Source organism: Staurois parvus, unplaced genomic scaffold (assembly GCF_062004578.1).
Source record: "Staurois parvus isolate SC_StPar_1 unplaced genomic scaffold, SC_StPar_1.0 ptg000025l, whole genome shotgun sequence".
NCBI lineage: Eukaryota > Metazoa > Chordata > Amphibia > Anura > Ranidae > Staurois > Staurois parvus.
This window is the reverse complement of record NW_028317821.1, coordinates 13,209,329-13,222,959: the sequence shown is the minus strand read 5'-3', so window position 1 is coordinate 13,222,959 and position 13,631 is coordinate 13,209,329. Positions and strand designations below refer to the sequence as shown.

Genomic DNA, 13,631 nt, shown 5'->3' with positions numbered 1-13,631 from the left:
CCCCTTCCTGCCCAGTGCCATTAGTACAGTGTCAGTGCTTTTGTTTTTTAGCACTGATCACTATATTGGTGTCACTGAAGTCAGTTTTCCCCAGTGTCAGAGTACCTGCCGCAGTCCCGCTATAAGTCGGTGATTGCTACCATTACTAGAAAAAGAAAATGTAAGTATCTATACCGCCATTTGTAAACGCTAAAACTTTTACGTAAACCATTTTATTTAGACGTATGGGGATTTTTTTTTTTAGCAAAGACGTAGCAGAATACATTTTGGCCTAAATTTATGACGAAATTAGATTTTTTAAAATGTTTTTCATGGACACATTTAACCTCTCTGGCGGTATTCCTGAGTGTAGCTCGGGGTTAATTATCAGTGCCAAAAGTGGTTACCCCGAGCTACACTCGGGATTACCCTGCAGCGTTGCTCTCTGATCCCTGTTGCACTTACCTTGTCCTTCGCTCCCGTGATGTCCCCCTGCAGCGTCGCCGGCCATCTCCTCCCGGCCGATGCCGGCATCCTTCTTCCAGTTTCCGGTCCCTGCGAGCGTCAGGACATACAGGGCCAGAACCGGCAGGAAATTTAAATATTTTAAAAAGTGACATTCACTAAATTCACTATAATCACATAGTAAAACATTACTGTATCAAACCATTTCACATACATTTTGTCCCTAATGCTTTGTCCTGTGCCCTGCCTGCATTTTTACTGTTCTTTCTGCCTTGAAACTGAGAAACATCCATGGCGTCCAAAAAGCATCCCTTTAGGTCAAAAGCGGTTTTAGACCAGCTAGAGAACAGCGATAGTAAATCAGAACCACTTGCAGAATTGAGTGATAATGATTCATGGTGAAATTCGTCATCAGACACTGAAAACGATTTTGCGACTAAGCTCAGTGATATGCGAACTTGGTGCTATATTTCAAATTTCAGTGTTTTTGGTTTGATTATATTATTGAATTAAATTTCTTATTATATTATTATTTTTTATGATTATTATATTATAATTTATGATTTCGTGTTTCAAATTTTATCCTACCCGGGATGTTTACTATACTCTTGTCCGGACAGATTTCAGTGAGTTATTCCTAAAAATTACAGGCCTACAATAAAAAAACAACATATTTCCATGCAAAAAAAGTACCGCTTTGAGCACTGAAATATTGACCCCATCATACCGCTAGGGAGGTTAATAGCAAGAAGTAGAAAATATTGTTTTTTTTATCAAAATTGTCAGTCTTTCTTTTTTTATAGCGCAAAAAAATAAAAACCGCACAGGCTATCAAATACCACCGAAAGAAAGCTCGATTCGTGGGAAAAACAAGGACGTAAATTTAATTTGGGTGCAGCGTTGCATAACCGATCAATTATCAGTTAAAGTAACCCAGCGCTGTAACGCAAACATTGCCTGGTCAGGAAGGGGGGTAAATCCTCAGAAGGGCAAGTGGATAAAACAGGTCTGAACATGTGAGTTCAGGCTAATCATTTATTTTGGCCACTATACTTAGGCAAGCCATAGATTATGCGATTTTTCTTTCCTGTAACTATGGGCTGCAAGAAAGAAAATCGATCAATTACCCCATCGACACAGTCCATGTTAATGGGAAATCCCTTCCACGGAGATATTGTATTCGATAGGGAGCGGTCCCTGCTGGGAAAACACGATTACTACTAGCGGCTATAGCCACCAGCAGAAATTGTATACTAAAAATCCAACTTGCTGGTTGTACCCATGGCAATCGGTGGATCAACTTGGTCACAGTAAGCCTGGCCATAGATGGATCGAATCTCGGCCGGTTCCTGCTGAACTTGCTGTGATTTGATCCATCTGTGGCCAGCTTTATTGTGTTTTAATGTTTTTTGGCACAGCCAGTACAGATTACGGGTCTAGTGCCATGTTTTAGGGCCTTTTGCTGGGATCTTCTTTTCTGTTTTCTTAGACAGGCCTTTAATTTAGGAAACGTATAGTCTTTTTTTCTTTATAGATGTGTATGTAATGTTTTCTCCTGCATGTTAATGTTTTAAAAACCTTGTTTCTTTGTAATGTATGATTAAATATGCACACAATGACACATTTTCTCACTACAATCATAGGCCCTGCTTTTTCTACTTTACTGCTGCTTCTCACAATGTTCATCTTCTGTATGTGTTGGCTGACTCACTGAAATCAAATCGCTGTCTTTGTTATTTTTATCTCATCTCATCAGCTGTCCAGCAGTTGAAGCTGACCATAGATGGATCAAAATTTGGTCGGATCAGCAGGCACCAGCCACATTTCGCTCCATCTATGGCCATTCTTGTTCATGAGAAGTCAAACTAATGATTGACTTCTCATGAATGGCCTTGTTCTAAACATTTTGTTAAATCAGTGCTGCAGTCAATTGGCTGCAGTTCTGATCAGTATATTCTGATAGTGGATGAGTTCACACTGTCAGAATACAATAGCACAGCGGGGAGGGTTCCTCCATCTATCTCGCTTGTGAGGATGAGGGAATCCGTTACTGCTGGCAAAAAAAAACTGATCTATGTATGGCCAGCTTAAGCTAAGTCCTTGTACTGGCTGATTTACCTTGCCTCTACTGGCTAATCCACACTTCTTTATATTTAGAGAGGAAATAAAAAAATGTTTTTTTTCCATTTGAAATGAAGAAAGAGGTGTTTAAAAATTCCTGCCAGTTTTTTTTTTTTTGGTCCCTGTAGGAAGATTTTCCCTCTGTTCCTGTTCTGGTTAGAATACAAATTGTTGAATTTCTTTTACCTTCACTCTTGGCGGCAATAGCAGTAAACAAGACAGATAGAGGTTGAATCTCTCTGGGTTGCACAAACGACAATAACAACCTGACAGGTGATCTAATCCCTCTCCACTCTATCCAAAACTACAAAGTTTAGACTAGTTATATTTAAAGTGTTAGTAAAGTCTTTTTGTTACTTGTACCTAGAGGTAAGCCTGTAATAAGGCTTACCTGTAGGTACAGTGAATATTTCCTAAACTTGCACGGTTTAGGAAATATTCACACTCAATGCAGCTGGTGACCTCACTGGCGCATGCATTCTGAAGGGACAGCATACCTGTGGAAACCGTAGGAAAACGTTTTTCATGACTCAATGGAAACTATACCCATGGTTAGTGGCTTAGACACTGGTAGAGCATCTAATCTTTAGCTGTGCAATGAACTATTACATTACTAGTGTTATTTTTAAAGCAGATCTTCGTCCGCCTCCACCCTCCCCCTTTTCCCCCACTTTCCAGGGGTTTTGTTGTGCACATTTCTGATACTCACCCAGAGTATCCAGCATTGTCCCGCTGAGATCCTCTTGTATTCTGCCACCTCTCGGTCCCATGCCAGCATGTTGATTATGACATTATCAAGAGGTCCGCCAGATCTTCCTAGTTCAGCCGGCACGCCTCCTGATGATGTGTCACAAGGCATACCGGGGAAAAGGGGAAGTGACAGCGGAGGAGTGGAGAGGAGGGAAGTCTTGCCTGAGGGCGAAGATCTGTTTTAATGCCTCTTTTGCATATATTATGGCATAGAAAGCAGGAAAGGGAATACTACACTATTTCTCTACCTTGCCCACGTTCTTTGTAATAGACTATTGGTGTTTGCTCACATTAGACTCATGGGGCATACTGAAGATTGTTTTTCAGCGTGGCTGCATTGTATGGTGACGGCATAAACTGCATATAACCTGTGTTTTTAGACAGCTGTTATCCCTTTTCTGGTTTACTTTTTTCCAGTCATCTGTTTTGCTTTTTTGCTTTCCCCACTCAACATCTATCTCATGTGTTTGGTGCTATGATTTCTCTTCTGACAGCTTAAATTAGTTTGCTTAAATAAACGTTTTGCTTGTTTTTTTTTTTCTTTTAGGGCACGTATGCCACAGTATTTAAAGGAAGGAGTAAACTGACCGAGAACCTTGTAGCATTGAAAGAAATTCGTTTGGAACATGAAGAAGGTGCCCCTTGTACAGCCATTAGAGAAGGTAATATTCTTACCCTGGCGTAGGCTTGCATTGATCATAGCTAATGAGTTTTCAGTGACTGCATGTTTTAGCCCTTATTGAAGCTGCAGTGTAGTCATTGAGCATTAGAATTACCAACAGCTATATAGTGTGATGACCTGTCTAAGCAATCCATTCAATTTATATCCAATCAGGTGGACCCTTGCACTAAATAGCTGTGGGTAAAGGTAATGCTGATTAAATATGTAATTATGTTTTTATTGCATTTAACAAATGTTTAATTAAAGAAGATCTTATCTTTAAGAAACACATTTCTCAGTAGGTTGTTGATCAGTCAATAAGTAATTATTTTAATTCAAAAGACAGTGCTGGCCTGTCAGATTCAGGAAAATCTTTCTACTTCTTGGTTGTGTTTAAACAGTCATTTTCAAGGAAAAGATTGTTAGAAATGAGCACATTTTATTATGAATTGACTGGTGGTCATTGAATGTGGCAAACGTAATGCTAAAGTTTTATAGAAAGATGGCCATCTGAGGGAGCATTTATATATACAAATACCGTATTTGCCGGCGTATAAGACGACTTTTTGACCCTTGAAAATCTTCTCAAAAGTCGGGGGTCGTCTTATACGCCGGTACACATGTTAGGGGGGCTGCGGCATTAAGTACAGGGGTTTGCAGGGGCTGACGTCTCTTACCTGGATCCAGTCCCACGACGATCCGGTCCAGGAAGCGCGGCGTCTCCTTCAGTTCGGCCACTGGATGTTCGTGCGGCTGCGCGGCTCCGCCTCCTCACCGGTGATTGGCCGCCAGAACTGTAGCTCAGGAAAGGCACACAGGCGGCCAATCACCGGCGAGGGGGCGGAGCCGAGCGACCCCGCGAAAATTGAGTGCCGGAGCAGCAGGTAAGTGCTCTGTGTAGAGGTGCTGCTGCAACCACATATGCTGGCTGCAGCAGCACCATACGAGAACAGGGTCAGCAAGTCTCAGTGGGAGGAATAGTGCCCCATCATTGGTGTCACTGATACCAATGATGGGGCACTATTCCTCCCACTGATACCAACGATGGGGCACTATTCCTCCCACTGACACCAACGATGGGGCACTATTCCTCCCCCCCACTGACACCAACGATGGGGCACTATTCCCCCCCCCCCCACTGACACCAACGATGGGGCACTATTCCTCCCCCCACTGACACCAATGATGGGGCACTATTCCACCCCTCACTGACACCAATGATGGGACACCATTCCTCCCACTGACACCAATGATGGGGCACTATTCCTGCCACTGATACCAATGATGGGGCACTATTCCTGCCACTGATACCAATGATGGGGCACCTATTCCCCCCACTGATACCAATAATGGGGCACTATTCCTCCCACTGATGCCAATGATGGGGCACCATTCCTGCCACTGATACCAATGATGGGGCACCTATTCCCCCCACTGATACCAATGATGGGGCACTATTCCTCCCACTGATACCAATGATGGGGCACTATTCCTCCCACTGACATCAATGATGGGGCACTATTCCTCCCACTGGTGTGCATTGGAAGAGGGGTAGTCTTATACGGCGAGTATAGCCCAAACACTACATTTTAGCAGGAAAAGTAGGGGGGTCGTCTTATACGCCCAGTCGTCTTATACGCCGGCAAATACGGTATATGAAATACATTAATTCTTTGTGCAGGCAGGATGCATATTTTGCTTTAAAAAATTTTTGTGTTTTTGTTTTTTGTATGTAATTATGCCTTGCTGTATGTGTGATTTGAAATGGTGCCTGCTTTTGCTCTATAGAAACACTTAAAAGGCTTGTGCAGTGTCCTGGGGCTGGTAGTTTCATAATAAAATGCTACTTAGCAATCTCCCATATAGGGAGAAAGCTCACCAAAGTTAACATACACAGGCAGTTTATCCCCTCCCATCACAAAATAATGGCATAGGTTCTCACCAGACTTTTGTAACACTATGAACATTATGCTTCTCATAAATACCTGCTGAGACCAACCTGAACTACTTGATGTCAACAACTGACCTTGTGCATGTTGTTTTGCAAAATACAGTGTCCAGTACGTTTAGTTGTGCAGTTATCCTTTAGTGTGCAAGGACTTAGTTCTAGAACAGGGGTCTCCCAACCATAGTCCATGTGTCAAATCCGGCCCCCTGCAAAACATTAAACTGGCCCTCTGATGTAAGAGGGGACTCTAGGGAGGAGTCTGATGTATGGGGTGACTCTGTTGGTGAGTCTTTCATGTAAGGGCAACTCTGATATAAGGGTAATTTTAATGGGGACAAGTTTATTTAGAATTTCTTTGCTTTGTTTTTCAGATTTTTTTTTATTCTAAATCATTATATATTATGATTAATATTAATATGCTGATCACTCAAACCCAAGTAAACCCAAGTGTTTTTGTGTTTTTCTTTTCCATTCCAACAATCTAATATTTTTATGATATATGATATTGCCCTCGTACTGAAAGGTTTGGTGACCCCTGCTGTAGAGAGAAGAAGGAGAAATGCAAGTATACAATTCTGAGACTGTTATCCAGTGGTAACTGAACTGGACGGTTTCTGTGACTGGCCACTAAAAAAAAAAAATCTGTCGGTGTATGAGAACGGTAAACTTAGCTTAACTGGTCTCTTGCAACACCGGCTGTCAATACAGTCACATTATGTTTGGCTTTACCTATTGGTAGCCCTAGCATTTCAGCACCCATTTCCCTGCCAGCAATAACTACAGTGCATTCAGAAAGTATTCACATTTTGTTATGTTACAGCCTTATTCCAAAATGGATTAAATTAATTTTTTTACTCAACATTCTACAAACAATACCCCATAATGACAATGTGAAAGACGTTTGTTTTGAAATCTTTGCAATTTATTAAAAATAACGAAAAAAAAACCACATGTACATAAGTATTCACAGCCTTTGCCATGACACTCAGAGTTAAGCTCTGGTGCATCCTGTTCCCACTGATCATCCTTGAGATGTTTCCACAACCTGATTGGAATCCACCTGTGGGAAATTCAGTTGATTGGACATGAATAGGAAAGGCATAAACCTGTCTATATAAAGTCCCACAGTTAACAGTGCATGTCAGAGCACAAACCGAGCCATGAAGTCCAAGGAATAGTCCGTAGACCTCCGAGACAGGATGGTATCAAGGCACAGATCTGGGGAATGGTACAGAAAAATCTCTGCAACATTGAAGGTCCCAATGAGCACAGTGGCCGCCATCATCCGTAAATGGAAGAAGTTTGGGACCACCAGGAATCTTCCTAGAGCGGGCCGCTCAGCCAAAATGAGCGATCGAGGGAGAAGGGCCTTAGCTAGGGAGGTAACCAAGCCCCCGATAGTCACTCTGAAAGAGCTCCAGCATTCCTCTGTGAAGAGAGGAGAACCTTCCAGAAGAATAACCTTCTCTGCAGCACTCCACCAAGCAGGCCTGTATGGTAGAGTGGCCAGATGGAAGCCACTCCTCAGTAAAAGGCAAATGGCAGCCCACCTGGGGTGACGTCTGGGCTTAGACTGGGGTGACAGAGTTCATCTTTCAACAGGACAATGACCCTAAGCACACAGCCCACATACCAATGGAGTGGCAACGGGCCAACTCTGGGAATGTCCTGGAGTGGCCCAGACTTGAACCCGACTTAATCTGAAAATGGCTGTGCAACGACACTCCTCATCCAACCTGATGGAGCTTGAGAGGTATTGCAAAGAAAAATGGGAGAAATTGCCCAAAAATAGATGTGCCAAGCTTGTAGTATCGTACTCAAAATGACTTGAGGCTGTAATTGGTGCTAAAGGGGCTTCAACAAAGTATTGAGCAAAGGCTGTGAATACTTATGTACATGTGTTTTTTTTATTTTAATAAATTGCAAAGATTTCAAAATTAACTTCTTTCATGTTGTCATTATGGGGTATTGTTTGTAGAATGTTTAGGAAAAAAATTTATTTAATCCATTTTGGAATAAGGCTGTAACATAACAAAATGTGTCAAAAGTTAAGCGCTGTGAATACTTTCAGAAAGCACTGTATATCAGCATGTTGGGGAAGACCTAATGCCTAAATGCTATGTGTATGTATGAATGTGAGTTAGAGACCTTAGATTGTACACTCCTTGATCCATAAATATTGGGACATCAACACAATTCTAACATTTTTGGCTCTATACACCACCACAATGGATTTGAAATGAAATGAACAAGATGTGCTTTAACTGCAGACTGTCAGATTTAATTTGAGGGTATTTACATCCAAATCAGGTGAACGGTGTAGGAATTACAACAGTTTGCATATGTGTCTACCACTTGTTAAGGGACCAAAAGTAATGGGACAATTGGCTTCTCAGCTGTTCCATGGCCAGGTGTGTGTTATTCCCTCATTATCCCAATTACAATGAGCAGATAAAAGGTCCAGAGTTAATTTCAAGTGTGATATTTGCATTTGGAATCTGTTGCTGTCAACTCTCAAGATGAGATCCAAAGAGCTGTCACTATCAGTGAATCAAGCCATCATTAGGCTGAAAAAACAAAACAAACCCATCAGAGATAGCAAAAACATTAGGCGTGGCCAAAACAACTGTTTGGAACATTCTTAAAAAGAAGGAACGCATCGGTGAGCTCAGCAACACCAAAAGACCCGGAAGACCACGGAAAACAACTGTGGTGGATGACCGAAGAATTCTTTCCCTGGTGAAGAAAACACCCTTCACAACAGTTGGCCAGATCAAGAACACTCTCCAGGAGGTAGGTGTATGTGTGTCAAAGTCAACAATCAAGAAAAGACTTCACCAGAGTGAATACAGAGGGTTCACCACAAGATGTAAACCATTGGTGAGCCTCAAAAACAGGAAGGCCAGATTAGAGTTTGCCAAACGACATCTAAAAAAGCCTTCACAGTTCCGGAACAACATCCTATGGACAGATGAGACCAAGATCAACTTGTACCAGAGTGATGGGAAGAGAAGAGTATGGAGAAGGAAAGGAACTGCTCATGATCCTAAGCATACCACCTAATCAGTGAAGCATGGTGGTGGTAGTGTCATAGCGTGGGCATGTATGGCTGCCAATGGAACTGGTTCTCTTGTATTTATTGATGATGTGACTGCTGACAAAAGCAGCAGGATGAATTCTGAAGTGATTCGGGAATATTATCTGCTCATATTCAGCCAAATGCTTCACAACTCATTGGACGCCGCTTCACAGTGCAGATGGACAATGACCCAAAGCAGACTGCAAAAGCAACCAAAGAGTTTTTTAAGGGAAAGAAGTGGAATGTTATGCAATGGCCAAGTCAATCACCTGACCTGAATCCGATTGAGCATGCATTTCACTTGCTGAAGACAAAACTGAAGGGAAAATGCCCCAAGAACAAGCAGGAACTGAAGACCGTTGCAGTAGAGGCCTGGCAGAGCATTACCAGGGATGAAACCCAGCGTCTGGTGATGTCTATGTGTTCCACACGTCAGGCTGTAATTGACTGCAAAGGATTTGCAACCAAGTATTAAAAAGTGAAAGTTTGATTTATAATTCTTATTCTGTCCCATTACTTTTGGTCCCTTACCAAGTGGGAGGCACATATGCAAACTGTTGTAATTCCTACACCGTTCACCTGATTTGGATGTAAATACCCTCAAATTAAATCTGACAGTCTGCAGTTAAAGCACATCTTGTTTGTTTCATTTCAATCCATTGTGGTTGTGTATAGAGCCAAAAATGTTAGAATTGTGTAAATGTCCCAATATTTATGGACCTGACTGTAAGTACCTGAAATAAATAAACTGCATCCAATCCACATATATGTGAACTGACACTGAGACTTCAATTCCTGTAGAGAGAGGACAAAATCTAGAAGGCAATTCTGTAATTCGTAGATATATGTGGCCATACAAAGGTTGTAGGAAACAAACAGAAATTCCCAGAAAAAATACAATCAGTTTTCTCCCTTAGAATGCAGTCCACTTAACATACATGTATTATATTTCTCTTGTTTATATATAGTCCCTTCCCTTACCCAGCCTTAAGAAATTTCCATTTTTTTAATTCAGTTAAAATGTTCTTTTGAAATTGTATTTCTACACCCTTTTTATCCGCTATGTGAAATGGCAGATCCATCTATAGAGGATCTTTTTTGCTTATTTCTCAGAAAACTCTGCTCTACCAAAGCTGTATCAGAGATTTTATTCATAGTTCACTAGAGGTGTGAACATGAAATGTGTTAAGTTCCACTGAAATGTCATAAACATTTCTCTCTTCTCTTGCAGTTTCGTTATTAAAGGACCTGAAGCATGCAAACATTGTCACATTACATGACATTGTTCACACGGACAAATCGTTGACTCTTGTTTTTGAATATCTGGTATGTACTGTGTATATCATGTCCTAATCTGAAGTTTTTGCCACCCTATAGTTGTATAAAATAAAGAAAACATATAGTTAGATGGAGAGCTATCACTGTCTTACTCTCTTTCTGGTCAGTTAGTACAGTGTCAGAAGGTTGTATGGCTGTCTGCTGCCCAATAGAAGCCAAGACCTGCAAGCATTCAAAAGAGATTAAAACTGTTGTTTCTGGTTTCTGAATAATCGGCGCCAGTATATCCAAGTGCCATATTGTAAAATGACCTCACAATTGGTTCCAAGCACATGCACTACTTATCGGCTGCAGTGGTCTTCAACAAAATGAGAACCGCCATTTTATTGAAGGCCACAACCGCATTTTTAGTGCAAGGCATGGGGTAGATCCGCAGGCAGCTGTTGGTGTCATAATGCGGAGGTGCAAATTGCTCTACTCCCTTTTTAGATCCATCACACAGACACCATTTTGATGACAATCACTGCAAGACATATGCTTTGCCTCTGTTGCCATGGAAACCCAGGAATACACACAGCAAGTACAATTGCTCTGCACCCAAGCCCTCTTCTGCCTCCTTTAGGCTCAATACTGTACAAATCTGGTGCTCTGAAGTTTTTTTGGGTTTTTTTTAAACCTTAACAGACTTGGAGGTAATTAGATGTAAATGGATGCACATCCGTAAACAAGGACATGGTTTAAAATCATGGTTATAGAGCTGGTAAAATATACAAAAACAATAAAAATATATATATATTATTATATTTATATATATATATATATATATATATATATATATATATACAGTTGCAAGAAAAAGTATGTGAACCCCTTGGGATTACGCAGAGTTTTGCATGAATTGGGCATAAAATGTGCTATGAACGTCATCTAAGTCACAACAATAGAAGAACACAGTCTGCTGAACATAATACTACACAAACATTAGATGTTGCCATGGTTTAATTGCACATAACATGTAAACATTCACAGTGCAGGGAGGAAAAAGTATGTGAACCTTTGGACTTAATAACTGGTTGACCCTCCTTTGGCAGCAATAACCTCAACCAAACGTTTCCTGTAGTTGCAGATCAGACCTGCACAGCGATCTGGAGTAATTTTGGACCACTCCTCTTCACAAAACTGTTTCAGTGTAGCAATATTCTTGGGATGTCTGGTGTGAATCGCTCTCTTAATGTCATGCCACAGCATTTCAATTGGGTTGAGGTCAGGACTCTGACTGGGCCACTCCAGAAGGCGTATTCTGTGCTGTTGCAGCCATTGTTTTGTTGAATTACTTGTATGCTTTGGGTCATTGTCCTGTTGTATCACCCATCCTCTGCGGAGCTTCAGTTGCTGGACAGATGGCTGCACGTTTTCCTGCAAAATGTCTTGATAAACTGGAATTCATTTTCCAATCAATGACAACAATCTGTCTAGACCCTGAGGCAGCAAAGCAGCCCCAAACCATGATGCTCCCTCCGCCATGTTTTACAGTGGGGATGAGGTTTTGATGTTGGTGTGCTGTGCCTTTTTTTCTCCACACATAGTGTTGTGTGTTCTTCCCAAACAACTCAATCTTGGTTTCATCTGTCCACAGTATATTTTGCCAGTAGTGCTGTGGAACATCCAGGTACTCTTTTGCAAACTTCAAACGTGCTGCAATATTCTTTTTGGACAGCAATGGCTTCCTCCGTGGTGTCCTCCCATGTACTCCATTCTTGTTTAATGTTTTCCTTATTGTAGATGTGTCAACAAAAATGTTAGCATGTGCCAGAGATTTCTGTAGGTCTTTATCTGACACTCTGGGATTCTTCTTTACCTCATGCAGCATTCTGCACTGTGCTCTTGCAGTAATTTTTACAGGACGACCACGCCTAGGGAGAGTAGCAACAGTGCTAAACTTTCTCCATTTGTAGACAGTCTGTCTTACCATGGACACATGAAGATCAAGGCTTTTGGAGATACTTTAGTAACCCTTTCCAGCTTCATGCAAGTCAACAATTCTTGATCATAGGTCTTCTGAGAGCTCTTTTCTGCAAGGCATGGTTCACATCAGACAGTGCTTCTTGAAACCAGTAAACCCAAAACAGGCGTGTGTTTTTTAAGGGCAGGACAACTGTCAGCAACACATCCAATATCATCACACCGATTGGAGTCAAGGTTGGCTCACTCCTGGCTCCAATTAGCTCTGGGAGAAGTCATTAAGCTAGGGCCTCACATACTTTTTCCTCCCTACACTGTGAATGTTTACATGTTATGTGCAATTAAACCATGGCAACATCTAATGTCTGTGTAGTATTATGTTCAGCAGACTGTGTTCTTCTATTGTTGTGACTTAGATGACGTTCAGAGCACATTTTATGCCCAATTCATGCAAAACTCCACGTAATCCCAAGGGGTTCACATACTTTTTCTTGCAACTGTATATATATATATATATATATATATATATATATATATAGATTGATAGAGTGTGAATTAATAAATTTGTTCTATTGAGGATAAAATTATATTTAACAACTAACATTGCTGCAAATTTACACTCCTCTTGAAGAAAAACTGTAGTGCGAAAAATACAGGCCTCTACCGTGACCAGTTGTCTGGCTATGTAAACTACTTGGAGTCCTTGACTTGAAACAAGTATTCCAAAAGTCTACAGCGTGACAGCTTCCATTTTTTTTGCCAGTACAGTTTGTTAAATGATTTTTTTATTTAATATATAAATAAACAGGTTTATACTTACCACGCTCTGTGCAATGGACTTGCACTGACTTGCCCAGATCCTCCTCTTCTCAGGTCTTCTGCTGGTGCTCCTGGCTCCTCCTCTTCTCAGTGTGCCACCATAGGAAGCTGCTTCCTATATCCTATGGTGGAACACCTGAAGGCACAGGCCCGCCTTCCGCTCCCTCATCACAGGATTTGACTGACAGCTGTGAGAGCCAATGGCTCCTGCTGCCTCAGCAAATCCTGTGAGACCAGGAAGTGAGAGAGAGATGCTGCAGACGGTCACAGCGCTGGATCATGTGAGAACTCAGGTAGGTACTACGGGGGTGAGAGGGCATACTGCTACCAAAATGCTTTTTACCTTAATGCAAAGAATGCATTACAGTAAAAAAAATGTTTAGGGTTTAGAACAACTTTTATTTTTTTTTATTTTTTTTTTTAATCCAAACAAATTTTATTGTCAAGATATTAGAGAAAATGGACCAGTATTTACAGAATCCACAATGACATTACAGCAACAACAGGATTACACATAAACAGAACAAGGTTGATACGCAGATCCCGTAATAAACAGAATAACAGAAATG

General features: G+C 41.2%; 2 protein-coding genes across 4 annotated transcripts in view; one reads left to right on the top strand and one right to left on the bottom strand.

The window, feature by feature from the left end:
- The window catches only part of ELK3 (ETS transcription factor ELK3), a 176,998-nt gene that overhangs the window by 56,129 nt on the left and 107,238 nt on the right, over positions 1 to 13,631 (bottom strand). The window lies entirely within an intron of this gene.
- Positions 1 to 13,631, top strand: part of CDK17 (cyclin dependent kinase 17) — a 239,188-nt gene that overhangs the window by 197,350 nt on the left and 28,207 nt on the right. For all 3 annotated transcript variants that reach the window (XM_089651896.1, XM_089651901.1, XM_089651892.1), the window contains 2 exons: positions 3,863 to 3,977; positions 10,235 to 10,329. In XM_089651896.1, coding sequence (XP_089508022.1) covers positions 3,863 to 3,977; positions 10,235 to 10,329 — 210 coding nt within the window. The remainder of the gene's footprint in view (positions 1 to 3,862; positions 3,978 to 10,234; positions 10,330 to 13,631) is intronic.